This window comes from Somniosus microcephalus, unplaced genomic scaffold (assembly GCF_052327205.1).
Source record: "Somniosus microcephalus isolate GS21.2 unplaced genomic scaffold, FLI_Smic_1.0 unresolved_chr9, whole genome shotgun sequence".
Lineage (NCBI taxonomy): Eukaryota > Metazoa > Chordata > Chondrichthyes > Squaliformes > Somniosidae > Somniosus > Somniosus microcephalus.
In genome coordinates, this window is record NW_028225187.1 from 20,887,864 (window position 1) to 20,905,943 (window position 18,080).

Genomic DNA, 18,080 nt, shown 5'->3' on the forward strand with positions numbered 1-18,080 from the left:
TAACAAGCAGTTAATTGGCACTAATCCCCTTCCTGCCACGGGGAGGCGGGTCCCAGTGCGGGGCGGGTACCCGCTTCCTTTGAAACTGGCATGAAGGCGGGTTGGGGGCGGGATGGTGTCGGGACCCCCGATTTGGGGATTATAAACCCCCCCACACGCCTCCAATCCCGCCTCCAGGGCCCGATGAAAATCCTGCCCGATGCCTCTATTCATGAAGCCCAGGATCCCGTGTGCCTTTTTAACCGCTTTCTCAACCTGCCCTGCCTCCTTCAAAGTCGCGCGTGCAATGATTTGAGACACGCCGCACTGACTTTCAATAATATCTTGCTCTTTAATTCAGAGCACTTAAATGGCAGTAAAATCAATGACGGGGAATCTTCAAAGCAGTGGCATAAAAGTCTGCACCAATCCTTGATGCCAGATCGTCGAGTGGCAGAGAGCGGACCTCCGACGGATATCGACCGCGTTCATCTCTGCGGAAGAATGAAGAGAGAGAGAGAGAATCAGTCTCGGGCACAAGCGATGTGGAATTATAGTTGTGGGGTGTGGGCATCGCTGGCGAGGCCCAGCATTTATTGCCCATCCCTAGTTGCCCTCGAAAAGGTGGTGGTGAGCCACCTTCTTGAACCGTGTAGCGAGTGGGTCTCCCTCAGCACTGTCAGGGAGGGAGGGCATCAACAGAACTTGAAGATTAACAACAATTTGCATATATACCCCGCCTTTAACATAGTAAAACGCCCCAGGGCACTTCACAGGAGCGATTATCAAACAGAATTTGACACGGAGCCACATAAGGAGATATTAGGACAGGTGACCAAACGCTGGGTCAAAGAGGTCGGTTTTAAGGAGCGTCTTAAAGGAGGAGAGAGAGGCGGAGAGGTTTAGGGAGGGAATTCCAGAGCTCAGGGCCCCAGGCAGCTGAAGGCACGGCCGCCAATGGTGGAGCGATGGAAATCGGGGATGCTCAAGAGGGCAGAATTGGAGGAGCGCAGAGATCTCGGAAGGTTGCAGGGACTGGAGGAGGTTACAGAGATAGGGAGGGGTGCGAGGGGCCATGGAGGGATTTGAACAGGAGGATGAGAATTGTAGGGGCTGGAGGAGGTTACAGAGATAGGGAGGGGGTGAGGGCCATGGAGGGATTTGAACAGGAGGATGAGAATTGTAGGGCTGGAGGAGGTTACAGAGATAGGGAGGGGGGCGAGGGCTATGGAGGGGCTTGAACAGGAGGATGAGAATTGTAGGGCTGGAGGAGGTTACAGAGATAGGGAGTGGGCGAGGGCCATGGAGGGATTTGAACAGGAGGATGAGAATTGTAGGGGCTGGAGGAGGTTACAGAGAAAGGGAGGAGGTTACAGAGATAGGGAGGGGGCGAGGGCCATGGAGGGGTTTGAACAGGAGGAAGAGAATTGTAGGGCTGGAGGAGGTTACAGAGATAGGAAGGGGGCGAGGACCATGAAGGGGATTGAACAGGAGGATCAGAATTGTAGGGCTGGAGGAGGTTACAGAGATAGGGAGTGGGCGAGGGGCCATGGAGGGATTTGAACAGGAGGATGAGAATTGTAGGGCTGGAGGAGGTGTATATTATAGAGAATAGCAGCCCCTGTGAAAATTATAGAGAATAGCAGCCCCTGTGTATATTATAGAGAATAGCAGCCCCTGTGTATATTATAGAGAATAGCAGCCCCTGTGTATATTATAGAGAATAGCAGCCCCTGTGCATATTATAGAGAATAGCAGCCCCTGTGTATATTATAGAGAATAGCAGCCCCTGTGTATAATATAGTGAATAGCAGCCCCTGTGTATATTATAGAGAATAGCAGCCCCTGTGTATATTATAGAGAATAGCAGCCCCTGTGTATATTATAGAGAATAGCAGCCCTTGTGTATATTATAGAGAATAGCAGCCCCTGTGTATATTATAGAGAATAGCAGCCCCTGTGTATATTATAGAGAATAGCAGCCCCTGTGTATATTATAGAGAATAGCAGCCCCTGTGTATATTATAGAGAATAGCAGCCCCTGTGTATATTATAGAGAATAGCAGCCCCTGTGTATATTATAGAGAATAGCAGCCCCTGTGTATATTATAAAGAATAGCAGCCCCTGTGTATATTATAGAGAATAGCAGCCCCTGTGTATATTATAGAGAATAGCAGCCCCTGTGTATATTATAGAGAATAGCAGCTCCTGTGTATATTATAGAGAATAGCAGCCCCTGTGTATATTATAGAGAATAGCAGCCCTTGTGTATATTATAGAGAATAGCAGCCCCTGTGTATATTATAGAGAATAGCAGCCCCTGTGTATATTATAGAGAATAGCAGCCCCTGTGTATATTATAGAGAATAGCAGCCCCTGTGTATATTATAGAGAATAGCAGCCCCTGTGTATATTATAGAGAATAGCAGCCCCTGTGTATATTATAGGGAATAGGAGTCCCTGTGTATATTATAGAGAATAGCAGCCCCTGTGTATATTATAGAGAATAGCAGCCCCTGTGTATATTATAGAGAATAGCAGCCCCTGTGTATATGATAGAGAATAGCAGCCCCTGTGTATATTATAGAGAATAGCAGCCCGTGTGTATATTATAGAGAATAGCAGCCCCTGTGTATATTATAGAGAATAGCAGCCCCTGTGTATATTATAGAGAATAGCAGCCCCTGTGTATATTATAGAGAATAGCAGCCCCTGTGTATATTATAGAGAATAGCAGCCCCTGTGTATATTATAGAGAATAGCAGCCTCTGTGTATATTATAGAGAATAGCAGCCCCTGTGTATATTATAGAGAATAGCAGCCCCTGTGTATATTATAGAGAATAGCAGCCCCTGTGTATATGATAGAGAATAGCAGCCCCTGTGTATATTATAGAGAATAGCAGCCCCTGTGTATATTATAAAGAATAGCAGCCCCTGTGTATATTATAGAGAATAGCAGCCCCTGTGTATATTATAGAGAATAGCAGCCCCTGTGTATATTATAGTGAATAGCAGCCCCTGTGTATATTGTAGAGAATAGCAGCCCCTGTGTATATTATAGAGCACAGCAGCCCCTGTGTATATTATAGAGAATAGCAGCTCCTGTGTATATTATAGAGAATAGCAGCCCCTGTGTATATTATAGAGAATAGCAGCCCCTGTGTATATTATAGAGAATAGCAGCTCCTGTGTATATTATAGAGAATAGCAGCCCCTGTGTATATTATAGGGAATAGCAGCTCCTGTGTATATTATAGAGAATAGCAGCCCCTGTGTATATTATAGAGAATAGCAGCCCCTGTGCATATTATAGAGAATAGCAGCCCCTGTGTATATTATAGAGAATAGCAGCCCCTGTGTATATTATAGAGAATAGCAGCCCCTGTGTATATTATAGAGAATAGCAGCCCCTGTGTATATTATAGAGAATAGCAGCCCCTGTGTATATTATAGAGAATAGCAGACCCTGTGTATATTATAAAGAATAGCAGCCCCTGTGTATATTATAGAGAATAGCAGCCCCTGTGTGTATTATAGAGAATAGCAGCCCCTGTGTATATTATAGAGAATAGCAGCTCCTGTGTATATTATAGAGAATAGCAGCCCCTGTGTATATTATAGAGAATAGCAGCCCTTGTGTATATTATAGAGAATAGCAGCCCCTGTGTATATTATAGAGAATAGCAGCCCCTGTATATATTATAGAGAATAGCAGCCCCTGTGTATATTATAGAGAATAGCAGCCCCTGTGTATATTATAGAGAATAGCAGCCCCTGTGTATATTATAGAGAATAGCAGCCCCTGTGTATATTATAGGGAATAGGAGTCCCTGTGTATATTATAGAGAATAGCAGCCCCTGTGTATATTATAGAGAATAGCAGCCCCTGTGTATATTATAGAGAATAGCAGCCCCTGTGTATATGATAGAGAATAGCAGCCCCTGTGTATATTATAGAGAATAGCAGCCCCTGTGTATATTATAGAGAATAGCAGCCCCTGTGTATATTATAGAGAATAGCAGCCCCTGTGTATATTATAGAGAATAGCAGCCCCTGTGTATATTATAGAGAATAGCAGCCCCTGTGTATATTATAGAGAATAGCAGCCCCTGTGCATATTATAGAGAATAGCAGCCTCTGTGTATATTATAGAGAATAGCAGCCCCTGTGTATATTATAGAGAATAGCAGCCCCTGTGTATATTATAGAGAATAGCAGCCCCTGTGTATATGATAGAGAATAGCAGCCCCTGTGTATATTATAGAGAATAGCAGCCCCTGTGTATATTATAAAGAATAGCAGCCCCTGTGTATATTATAGAGAATAGCAGCCCCTGTGTATGTTATAGAGAATAGCAGCCCCTGTGTATATTATAGAGAATAGCAGCCCCTGTGTATATTGTAGAGAATAGCAGCCCCTGTGTATATTATAGAGCATAGCAGCCCCTGTGTATATTATAGAGAATAGCAGCTCCTGTGTATATTGTAGAGAATAGCAGCCCCTGTGTATATTATAGAGAATAGCAGCCCCTGTGTATATTATAGAGAATAGCAGCTCCTGTGTATATTATAGAGAATAGCAGCCCCTGTGTATATTATAGGGAATAGCAGCTCCTGTGTATATTATAGAGAATAGCAGCCCCTGTGTATATTATAGAGAATAGCAGTCCCTGTGTATATTAGAGAATAGCAGCCCCTGTGTATAGTATAGAGAATAGCAGCCCCTGTGTATATTATAGAGAATAGCAGTCCCTGTGTATATTAGAGAATAGCAGCTCCTGTGTATATTACAGAGAACAGCAGCCCCGGTGTATATTATAGAGAATAGCAGCCGCTGTTTATATTATAGAGAATAGCAGCTCCTGTGTATATTATAGAGAATAGCAGCCGCTGTGTATATTATAGAGAATAGCAGCCCCTGTGTATATTATAGAGAATAGCAGCCCCTGTGTATATTATAGAGAATAGCAGCTCCTGTGTATATTAGAGAGAATAGCAGCCGCTGTGCATATTATAGAGAATAGCAGCCCCTGTGTATATTATAGAGAATAGCAGCCCCTGTGTATATTATAGAGAATAGCAGCTCCTGTGTATATTATAGAGAATAGCAGCCCCTGTGTATATTATAGAGAATAGCAGCTCCTGTGTATATTATAGAGAATAGCAGCCCCTGTGTATATTATAGAGAATAGCAGCCGCTGTGTATATTACAGAGAATAGCAGCCCCTGTGTATATTATAGAGAATAGCAGCCCCTGTGTATATTATAGAGAATAGCAGCCCCTGTGTATATTGTAGAGAATAGCAGCCCCTGTGTATATTATAGAGAATAGCAGCTCCTGTGTATATTATAGAGAATAGCAGCCCCTGTGTATATTATAGAAAATAGCAGCCCCTGTGTATATTATAGAGAATAGCAGCCTCTGTGTATATTATAGAGAATAGCAGCCCCTGTGTATATTATAGAGAATAGCAGCTCCTGTGTATATTATAGAGAATAGCAGCCCCTGTGTATATTACAGAGAATAGCAACCCCTGTCTATATTATAGAGAATAGCAGCCCCTGTGTATATTATAGAGAATAGCAGCCCCTGTGTATATTATAGAGAATAGCAGCCCCTGTGTATATTATAGAGAATAGCAGCCCCTGTGTATATTATAGGGAATAGCAGCTCCTGTGTATATTATAGAGAATAGCAGCCCCTGTGAATATTATAGAGAATAGCAGCTCCTGTGTATATTATAGAGAATAGCAGCCCCTGTGTATATTATAGGGAATAGCAGCCCCTGTGTATATTATAGAGATTAGCAGCCCCTGTGTATATTATAGAGAATAGCAGCCCCTGTGTATATTATAGAGAATAGCAGCCCCTGTGTATATTATAGAGAATAGCAGCCCCTGTGTATATTATAGAGAATAGCAGCCCCTGTGTATATTATAGAGAATAGCAGCCCCTGTGTATATTATAGTGAATAGCAGCCCCTGTGTATATTATAGAGAATAGCAGCCCCTGTGTATATTATAGAGAATAGCAGCCCCTGTGTATATTATAGAGAAAAGCAGCTCCTGTGTATATTATAGAGAATAGCAGCTCCTGTGTATATTATAGAGAACAGCAGCTCCTGTGTATATTATAGAGAATAGCAGCCCCTGTGTATATTATAGAGAATAGCAGCCCCTGTGTATAATATAGAGAATAGCAGCCCCTGTGTATATTATAGAGAATAGCAGCCCCTGTGTATATTATAGAGAGTAGCAGCCCCTGTGTATATTATAGGGAATAGCAGCCCCTGTGTATATTATAGAGAATAGCAGCCCCTGTGTATAATATAGAGAATAGCAGCCCCTGTGGAAATTATAGAGAATAGCATCCCCTGTGTATATTATAGAGAATAGCAGCCCCTGTGTATAATATAGAGAATAGCAGCTCCTGTGTATATTAGAGAGAATAGCAGCCCCTGTGTATATTATAGAGAATAGCAGCCCCTGTGTATATTATAGCGAATAGCAGCCCCTGTGTATATTATAGAGAATAGCAGCCCCAGTGTATATTATAGAGAATAGCAGCCCCAGTGTATATTATAGAGAATAGCAGCCCCTGTGTATATTATAGAGAATAGCAGCCCCTGTGTATATTATAGAGAATAGCAGCCCCTGTGTATATTATAGAGAATAGCAGCTCCTGTGTATATTATAGAGAATAGCAGCCCCTGTGTATATTATAGAGAATAGCAGCCCCTGTGTATATTATAGAATATAGCAGCCCCTGTGTATATTATAGAGAATAGCAGCCCCTGTGTATATTATAGAGAATAGCAGCCCCTGTGTATATTATAGTGAATAGCAGCTCCTGTGTATATTATAGAGAATAGCAGCCCCTGTGTATATTATAGGGAATAGCAGCCCCTGTGTATATTATAGAGAATAGCAGCCCCTGTGTATAATATAGAGAATAGCAGCTCCTGTGTATATTATAGAGAATAGCAGCCCCTGTGTATATTATAGAGAATAGCAGCTCCTGTGTATAATATAGAGAATAGCAGCCCCTGTGTATATTATAGAGAATAGCAGCCCCTGTGTATATTATAGGGAATAGCAGCCCCTGTGTATATTATAAATAGCAGCCCCTGTGTATATTATAGAGAATAGCAGCCCCTGTGTATATTATAGAGAATAGCAGCCCCTGTGTATATTATAGAGAATAGCAGCCCCTGTGTATATTATAGAGAATAGCAGCCCCTGTGTATATTATAGAGAATAGCAGCCCCTGTGTATATTATAGTGAATAGCAGCCCCTGTGTATATTATAGAGAATAGCAGCCCCTGTGTATAATATAGAGAATAGCAGCTCCTGTGTATATTATAGAGAATAGCAGCCCCTGTGTATATTATAGAGAATAGCAGCTCCTGTGTATAAAAAAGAGAATAGCAGCCCCTGTGTATATTATAGAGAATAGCAGCCCCTTTGTATATTATAGGGAACAGCAGCCCCTGTGTATATTATAGAGAATAGCAGCCCCTGTGTATATTATAGAGAATAGCAGCCCCTGTGTATATTATAGGGAATAGCAGCCCCTGTGTATATTATAGAGATTAGCAGCCCCTGTGTATATTATAGAGAATAGCAGCCCCTGTGTATATTATAGAGAATAGCAGCCCCTGTGTATATTATAGAGAATAGCAGCCCCTGTGTATATTATAGAGAGTAGCAGCCCCTGTGTATATTATAGAGATTAGCAGCCCCTGTGTATATTATAGAGAATAGCAGCCCCTGTGTATATTATAGAGAATAGCAGCCCCTGTGTATATTATAGAGAATAGCAGCCCCTGTGTATATTATAGAGAATAGCAGCCCCTGTGTATATTATAGAGAATAGCAGCCCCTGTGTATATTATAGAGAATAGCAGCCCCTGTGTATATTATAGAGAAAAGCAGCTCCTGTGTATATTATAGAGAATAGCAGCTCCTGTGTATATTATAGAGAATAGCAGCTCCTGTGTATATTATAGAGAATAGCAGCCCCTGTGTATATTATAGAGAATAGCAGCCCCTGTGTATAATATAGAGAATAGCAGCCCCTGTGTATATTATAGAGAATAGCAGCCCCTGTGTATATTATAGAGAATAGCAGCCCCTGTGTATATTATAGAGAATAGCAGCCCCTGTGCATATTATAGAGAATAGCATCCCCTGTGTATATTATAGAGAATAGCAGCCCCTGTGTATAATATAGAGAATAGCAGCCCCAGTGTATATTATAGAGAATAGCAGCCCCTGTGTATATTATAGAGAATAGCAGCCCCTGTGTATATTATAGAGAATAGCAGCCCCTGTGTATATTATAGAGAATAGCAGCTCCTGTGTATATTATAGAGAATAGCAGCCCCTGTGTGTACTATAGAGAATAGCAGCCCCTGTGTATATTATAGAATATAGCAGCCCCTGTGTATATTATAGAGAATAGCAGCCCCTGTGTATATTATAGAGAATAGCAGCCCCTGTGTATATTATAGTGAATAGCAGCTCCTGTGTATATTATAGAGAATAGCAGCCCCTGTGTATATTATAGGGAATAGCAGCCCCTGTTTATATTATAGAGAATAGCAGCCCCTGTGTATAATATAGAGAATAGCAGCTCCTGTGTATATTATAGAGAATAGCAGCCCCTGTGTATATTATAGAGAATAGCAGCTCCTGTGTATAATATAGAGAATAGCAGCCCCTGTGTATATTATAGAGAATAGCAGCCCCTGTGTATATTATAGGGAATAGCAGCCCCTGTGTATATTATAAATAGCAGCCCCTGTGTATATTATAGAGAATAGCAGCCCCTGTGTATATTATAGAGAATAGCAGCCCCTGTGTATATTATAGAGAATAGCAGCCCCTGTGTATATTATAGAGAATAGCAGCCCCTGTGTATATTATAGAGAATAGCAGCCCCTGTGTATATTATAGTGAATAGCAGCCCCTGTGTATATTATAGAGAATAGCAGCCCCTGTGTATAATATAGAGAATAGCAGCTCCTGTGTATATTATAGAGAATAGCAGCCCCTGTGTATATTATAGAGAATAGCAGCTCCTGTGTATAATATAGAGAATAGCAGCCCCTGTGTATATTATAGAGAATAGCAGCCCCTGTGTATATTATAGGGAATAGCAGCCCCTGTGTATATTATAGAGAATAGCAGCCTCTGTGTATATTATAGAGAATAGCAGCCCCTGTGTATATTATAGAGAATAGCAACCGCTGTCTATATTATAGAGAATAGCAGCCCCTGTGTATATTATAGAGAATAGCAGCCCCTGTGTATATTATAGAGAATAGCAGCCCCTGTGTATATTATAGAGAATAGCAGCCCCTGTGTATATTATAGAGAATAGCAGCTCCTGTGTATATTATAGAGAATAGCAGCCCCTGTGTATATTATAGAGAATAGCAGCCCCTGTGAATATTATAGAGAATAGCAGCCCCTGTGTATATTATAGAGAATAGCAGCCCCTGTGTATATTATAGGGAATAGCAGCCCCTGTGTATATTATAGAGATTAGCAGCCCCTGTGTATATTATAGAGAATAGCAGCCCCTGTGTATATTATAGAGAATAGCAGCCCCTGTGTATATTATAGAGAATAGCAGCCCCTGTGTATATTATAGAGAATAGCAGCCCCTGTGTATATTATAGTGAATAGCAGCCCCTGTGTATATTATACAGAATAGCAGCCCCTGTGTATATTATAGAGAATAGCAGCCCCTGTGTATATTATAGAGAATAGCAGCTCCTGTGTATATTATAGAGAATAGCAGCTCCTGTGTATATTATAGAGAATAGCAGCTCCTGTGTATATTATAGAGAATAGCAGCCCCTGTGTATATTATAGAGAATAGCAGCCCCTGTGTATAATATAGAGAATAGCAGCCCCTGTGTATATTATAGAGAATAGCAGCCCCTGTGTATATTATAGAGAATAGCAGCCCCTGTGTATATTATAGAGAATAGCAGCCCCTGTGTATATTATGGAGAATAGCAGCCCCTGTGTATAATATAGAGAATAGCAGCCCCTGTGTATATCATAGAGAATAGCATCCCCTGTGTATATTATAGAGAATAGCAGCCCCTGTGTATAATATAGAGAATAGCAGCTCCTGTGTATATTATAGAGAATAGCAGCCCCTGTGTATATTATAGAGAATAGCAGCCCCTGTGTATATTATAGAGAATAGCAGCCCCTGTGTATATTATAGAGAATAGCAGCCCCAGTGTATATTATAGAGAATAGCAGCCCCAGTGTATATTATAGAGAATAGCAGCCCCAGTGTATATTATAGAGAATAGCAGCCCCTGTGTATATTATAGAGAATAGCAGCCCCTGTGTATATTATAGAGAATAGCAGCTCCTGTGTATATTATAGAGAATAGCAGCCCCTGTGTATATTATAGAGAATAGCAGCCCCTGTGTATATTATAGAATATAGCAGCCCCTGTGTATATTATAGAGAATAGCAGCCCCTGTGTATATTATAGAGAATAGCAGCCCCTGTGTATATTATAGAGAATAGCAGCTCCTGTGTATATTATCGAGAATAGCAGCCCCTGTGTATATTATAGGGAATAGCAGCCCCTGTGTATATTATAGAGAATAGCAGCCCCTGTGTATAATATAGAGAATAGCAGCTCCTGTGTATATTATAGAGAATAGCAGCCCCTGTGTATATTATAGAGAATAGCAGCTCCTGTGTATAATATAGAGAATAGCAGCCCCTGTGAATATTATAGAGAATAGCAGCCCCTGTGTATATTATAGGGAATAGCAGCCCCTGTGTATATTATAGAGAATAGCAGCCCCTGTGTATATTATAGAGAATTGCAGCCCCTGTGTATATTATAGAGAATAGCAGCCCCTGTGTATATTATAGAGAATAGCAGCCCCTGTGTATATTATAGGGAATAGCAGCCCCTGTGTATATTATAGAGAATAGCAGCCCCTGTGTATAATATAGAGAATAGCAGCTCCTGTGTATATTATAGAGAATAGCAGCCCCTGTGTATATTATAGAGAATAGCAGCTCCTGTGTATAATATAGAGAATAGCAGCCCCTGTGTATATTATAGAGAATAGCAGCCCCTGTGTATATTATAGGGAATAGCAGCCCCTGTGTATATTATAGAGAATAGCAGCCCCTGTGTATATTATAGAGAATAGCAGCCCCTGTGTATATTATAGGGAATAGCAGCCCCTGTGTATATTATAGAGAATAGCAGCCCCTGTGTATATTATAGAGAATAGCAGCCCCTGTGTATATTATAGAGAATAGCAGCCCCTGTGTATATTATAGAGAATAGCAGCCCCTGTGTATATTATAGAGAATAGCAGCCCCTGTGTATAATATAGAGAATAGCAGCCCCTGTGTATATTATAGAGAAGAGCAGCAACTGTGTATATTATAGAGAATAGCAGCCCCTGTGTATATTATAGAGAATAGCAGCCCCTGTGTATATTATAGAGAATAGCAGCCCCTGTGTATATTATGGAGAATAGCAGCCCCTGTGTATATTATAGAGAATAGCAGCCCCTGTGTATATTATAGAGAATAGCAGCCCCTGTGTATATTATAGAGAATAGCAGCCCCTGTGTATATTATAGAGAATAGCAGCCCCTGTGTATATTATAGAGAATAGCAGCCCCTGTGTATATTATAGGGAATAGCAGCCCCTGTGTATATTATAGAGAATAGCAGCCCCTGTGTATATTGTAGAGAATAGCAGCTCCTGTGTATATTATAGAGAATAGCAGCCTCTGTGTATATTATAGGGAATAGCAGCTCCTGTGTATATTATAGAGAATAGCAGCTCCTGTGTATATTATAGAGAATAGCAGACCCTGTGTATAGTATAGAGAATAGCAGCCCCTGTGTATATTATAGAGAATAGCAGTCCCTATGTATATTACAGAGAATAGCAGCCCCTGTGTATATTATAGAGAATAGCAGCCCCTGTGTATATTATAGAGAATAGCAGCCCCTGTGTATATTCTAGAGAATAGCAGCCCCTGTGTATATTATAGAGAATAGCAGCCCCTGTGTATATTATAGAGAATAGCAGACCCTGTGTATATTGTAGAGAATAGCAGCCCCTGTGTATATTGTCGAGAATAGCAGCCCCTGTGTATATTATAGAGAATAGCAGCCCCTGTGTGTATTATAGAGAATAGCAGCCCCAGTGTATATTATAGAGAATAGCAGCCCCTGTGTATATTATAGAGAATAGCAGCTCCTGTGTATATTATAGAGAATAGCAGCCCCTGTGTATATTATAGGGAATAGCAGCCCCTGTGTATATTATAGAGAATAGCAGCCCCTGTGTATATTATAGAGAATAGCAGCCCCTGTGTATATTATAGAGAATAGCAGCCCCTGTGTACATTATAGAGAATAGCAGCCCCTGTGTATATTATAGAGAATAGCAGCCCCTGTGTATATTATAGAGAATAGCAGCCCCTGTGTATATTATAGAGAATAGCAGCCCCTGTGTATATTATAGAGAATAGCAGACCCTGTGTATATTATAGAGAATAGCAGCCCCTGTGTATATTATAGAGAATATCAGCCCCTGTGTATATTATAGAGAATAGCAGCCCCTGTGTATATTATAGAGAATAGCAGCCCGTGTATATTATGGAGAATAGCAGTCCCTGTGTATATTATAGAGAATAGCAGCCCCTGTGTATATTATAGAGAATAGCAGCCCCTGTGTATATTATAGAGAATAGCAGCCCCTGTGTATATTATAGAGAATAGCAGCCCCTGTGTATATTATAGAGAATAGCAGCCCCTGTGTATATTATAGAGAATAGCAGCCCTTGTGTATATTGTAGAGAATAGCAGCCCCTGTGTATATTGTAGAGAATAGCAGCCCCTGTGTATATTATAGAGAATAGCAGCCCCTGTGTATATTATAGAGAATAGCAGCCCCTGTGTATATTATAGAGAACAGCAGCTCCTGTGTATATTATAGAGAATTGCAGCCCCTGTGTATATTATAGAGAATAGCAGCCCCTGTGTATATTATAGAGAATAGCAGCCCCTGTGTATATTATAGAGAATAGCAGCCCCTGTGTATATTATAGAGAATGGCAGCCCCTGTGTATATTATAGAGAATAGCAGCCCCTGTGTATATTATAGAGAAGAGCAGCAACTGTGTATATTATAGAGAATAGCAGCCCCTGTGTATATTATAGAGAATAGCAGCCCCTGTGTATATTATAGAGAATAGCAGCCCCTGTGTATATTATAGAGAATATCAGCCCCTGTGTATATTATAGAGAATAGCAGCCCCTGTGTATATTATAGAGAAGAGCAGCAACTGTGTATATTATAGAGAATAGCAGCCCCTGTGTATATTATAGAGAATAGCAGCCCCTGTGTATATTATAGAGAATAGCAGCCCCTGTGTATATTATGGAGAATAGCAGCCCCTGTGTATATTATAGAGAATAGCAGCCCCTGTGTATATTATAGAGAATAGCAGCCCCTGTGTATATTATAGAGAATAGCAGCCCCTGTGTATATTATAGAGAATAGCAGCCCCTGTGTATATTATAGAGAGTAGCAGCCTCTGTGTATATTATAGAGAATAGCAGCCCCTGTGTATATTATAGAGAATAGCAGCCCCTGTGTATATTACAGAGAATAGCAGCTCCTGTGTATATTATAGAGAGTAGCAGCCCCTGTGTATATTATAGAGAATAGCAGCCCCTGTGTATATTATAGAGAATAGCAGCCTCTGTGTATATTATAGAGAATAGCAGCCTCTGTGTATATTATAGAGAATAGCAGCCCCTGTGTATATTATAGAGAATAGCAGCTCCTGTGTATATTATAGAGAATAGCAGCCCCTGTGTATATTATAGAAAATAGCAGCCCCTGTGTATATTATAGAGAATAGCAGCCTCTGTGTATATTATAGAGAATAGCAGCCCCTGTGTATATTATAGAGAATAGCAGCTCCTGTGTATATTATAGAGAATAGCAGCCCCTGTGTATATTACAGAGAATAGCAACCCCTGTCTATATTATAGAGAATAGCAGCCCCTGTGTATATTATAGAGAATAGCAGCCCCTGTGTATATTATAGAGAATAGCAGCCCCTGTGTATATTATAGAGAATAGCAGCCCCTGTGTATATTATAGGGAATAGCAGCTCCTGTGTATATTATAGAGAATAGCAGCCCCTGTGAATATTATAGAGAATAGCAGCTCCTGTGTATATTATAGAGAATAGCAGCCCCTGTGTATATTATAGGGAATAGCAGCCCCTGTGTATATTATAGAGATTAGCAGCCCCTGTGTATATTATAGAGAATAGCAGCCCCTGTGTATATTATAGAGAATAGCAGCCCCTGTGTATATTATAGAGAATAGCAGCCCCTGTGTATATTATAGAGAATAGCAGCCCCTGTGTATATTATAGAGAATAGCAGCCCCTGTGTATATTATAGTGAATAGCAGCCCCTGTGTATATTATAGAGAATAGCAGCCCCTGTGTATATTATAGAGAATAGCAGCCCCTGTGTATATTATAGAGAAAAGCAGCTCCTGTGTATATTATAGAGAATAGCAGCTCCTGTGTATATTATAGAGAACAGCAGCTCCTGTGTATATTATAGAGAATAGCAGCCCCTGTGTATATTATAGAGAATAGCAGCCCCTGTGTATAATATAGAGAATAGCAGCCCCTGTGTATATTATAGAGAATAGCAGCCCCTGTGTATATTATAGAGAGTAGCAGCCCCTGTGTATATTATAGGGAATAGCAGCCCCTGTGTATATTATAGAGAATAGCAGCCCCTGTGTATAATATAGAGAATAGCAGCCCCTGTGGAAATTATAGAGAATAGCATCCCCTGTGTATATTATAGAGAATAGCAGCCCCTGTGTATAATATAGAGAATAGCAGCTCCTGTGTATATTAGAGAGAATAGCAGCCCCTGTGTATATTATAGAGAATAGCAGCCCCTGTGTATATTATAGCGAATAGCAGCCCCTGTGTATATTATAGAGAATAGCAGCCCCAGTGTATATTATAGAGAATAGCAGCCCCAGTGTATATTATAGAGAATAGCAGCCCCTGTGTATATTATAGAGAATAGCAGCCCCTGTGTATATTATAGAGAATAGCAGCCCCTGTGTATATTATAGAGAATAGCAGCTCCTGTGTATATTATAGAGAATAGCAGCCCCTGTGTATATTATAGAGAATAGCAGCCCCTGTGTATATTATAGAATATAGCAGCCCCTGTGTATATTATAGAGAATAGCAGCCCCTGTGTATATTATAGAGAATAGCAGCCCCTGTGTATATTATAGTGAATAGCAGCTCCTGTGTATATTATAGAGAATAGCAGCCCCTGTGTATATTATAGGGAATAGCAGCCCCTGTGTATATTATAGAGAATAGCAGCCCCTGTGTATAATATAGAGAATAGCAGCTCCTGTGTATATTATAGAGAATAGCAGCCCCTGTGTATATTATAGAGAATAGCAGCTCCTGTGTATAATATAGAGAATAGCAGCCCCTGTGTATATTATAGAGAATAGCAGCCCCTGTGTATATTATAGGGAATAGCAGCCCCTGTGTATATTATAAATAGCAGCCCCTGTGTATATTATAGAGAATAGCAGCCCCTGTGTATATTATAGAGAATAGCAGCCCCTGTGTATATTATAGAGAATAGCAGCCCCTGTGTATATTATAGAGAATAGCAGCCCCTGTGTATATTATAGAGAATAGCAGCCCCTGTGTATATTATAGTGAATAGCAGCCCCTGTGTATATTATAGAGAATAGCAGCCCCTGTGTATAATATAGAGAATAGCAGCTCCTGTGTATATTATAGAGAATAGCAGCCCCTGTGTATATTATAGAGAATAGCAGCTCCTGTGTATAAAAAAGAGAATAGCAGCCCCTGTGTATATTATAGAGAATAGCAGCCCCTTTGTATATTATAGGGAACAGCAGCCCCTGTGTATATTATAGAGAATAGCAGCCCCTGTGTATATTATAGAGAATAGCAGCCCCTGTGTATATTATAGGGAATAGCAGCCCCTGTGTATATTATAGAGATTAGCAGCCCCTGTGTATATTATAGAGAATAGCAGCCCCTGTGTATATTATAGAGAATAGCAGCCCCTGTGTATATTATAGAGAATAGCAGCCCCTGTGTATATTATAGAGAGTAGCAGCCCCTGTGTATATTATAGAGATTAGCAGCCCCTGTGTATATTATAGAGAATAGCAGCCCCTGTGTATATTATAGAGAATAGCAGCCCCTGTGTATATTATAGAGAATAGCAGCCCCTGTGTATATTATAGAGAATAGCAGCCCCTGTGTATATTATAGAGAATAGCAGCCCCTGTGTATATTATAGAGAATAGCAGCCCCTGTGTATATTATAGAGAAAAGCAGCTCCTGTGTATATTATAGAGAATAGCAGCTCCTGTGTATATTATAGAGAATAGCAGCTCCTGTGTATATTATAGAGAATAGCAGCCCCTGTGTATATTATAGAGAATAGCAGCCCCTGTGTATAATATAGAGAATAGCAGCCCCTGTGTATATTATAGAGAATAGCAGCCCCTGTGTATATTATAGAGAATAGCAGCCCCTGTGTATATTATAGAAAATAGCAGCCCCTGTGCATATTATAGAGAATAGCATCCCCTGTGTATATTATAGAGAATAGCAGCCCCTGTGTATAATATAGAGAATAGCAGCCCCAGTGTATATTATAGAGAATAGCAGCCCCTGTGTATATTATAGAGAATAGCAGCCCCTGTGTATATTATAGAGAATAGCAGCCCCTGTGTATATTATAGAGAATAGCAGCTCCTGTGTATATTATAGAGAATAGCAGCCCCTGTGTGTACTATAGAGAATAGCAGCCCCTGTGTATATTATAGAATATAGCAGCCCCTGTGTATATTATAGAGAATAGCAGCCCCTGTGTATATTATAGAGAATAGCAGCCCCTGTGTATATTATAGTGAATAGCAGCTCCTGTGTATATTATAGAGAATAGCAGCCCCTGTGTATATTATAGGGAATAGCAGCCCCTGTTTATATTATAGAGAATAGCAGCCCCTGTGTATAATATAGAGAATAGCAGCTCCTGTGTATATTATAGAGAATAGCAGCCCCTGTGTATATTATAGAGAATAGCAGCTCCTGTGTATAATATAGAGAATAGCAGCCCCTGTGTATATTATAGAGAATAGCAGCCCCTGTGTATATTATAGGGAATAGCAGCCCCTGTGTATATTATAAATAGCAGCCCCTGTGTATATTATAGAGAATAGCAGCCCCTGTGTATATTATAGAGAATAGCAGCCCCTGTGTATATTATAGAGAATAGCAGCCCCTGTGTATATTATAGAGAATAGCAGCCCCTGTGTATATTATAGAGAATAGCAGCCCCTGTGTATATTATAGTGAATAGCAGCCCCTGTGTATATTATAGAGAATAGCAGCCCCTGTGTATAATATAGAGAATAGCAGCTCCTGTGTATATTATAGAGAATAGCAGCCCCTGTGTATATTATAGAGAATAGCAGCCCTGTGTATATTATAGAGAATAGCAGCCCCTGTGTATATTATAGAGAATAGCAGCCCCTGTGTATATTATAGGGAATAGCAGCCCCTGTGTATATTATAGAGAATAGCAGCCTCTGTGTATATTATAGAGAATAGCAGCCCCTGTGTATATTATAGAGAATAGCAACCGCTGTCTATATTATAGAGAATAGCAGCCCCTGTGTATATTATAGAGAATAGCAGCCCCTGTGTATATTATAGAGAATAGCAGCCCCTGTGTATATTATAGAGAATAGCAGCCCCTGTGTATATTATAGAGAATAGCAGCCCCTGTGTATATTATAGAGAATAGCAGCCCCTGTGTATATTATAGAGAATAGCAGCCCCTGTGTATATTATAGAGAATAGCAGCCCCTGTGTATATTATAGGGAATAGCAGCCCCTGTGTATATTATAGAGAATAGCAGCCCCTGTGTATATTGTAGAGATAGCAGCTCCTGTGTAT

At 40.4% G+C, this 18,080-nt stretch overlaps 1 protein-coding gene across 1 annotated transcript in view; it reads right to left on the bottom strand.

Annotated features, from left to right (window-relative positions):
• Nucleotides 1-307: 307 nt before the first annotated feature.
• LOC147084895 (uncharacterized) overlaps nt 308-18,080 on the bottom strand; it is a 51,430-nt gene continuing 33,657 nt past the window's right edge. Inside the window, exon 5 of the mRNA XM_085979285.1 lies at nt 308-473. Within this exon, the coding sequence (XP_085835411.1) occupies nt 468-473 (6 nt within the window). The 3' untranslated portion in view covers nt 308-467. The remainder of the gene's footprint in view (nt 474-18,080) is intronic.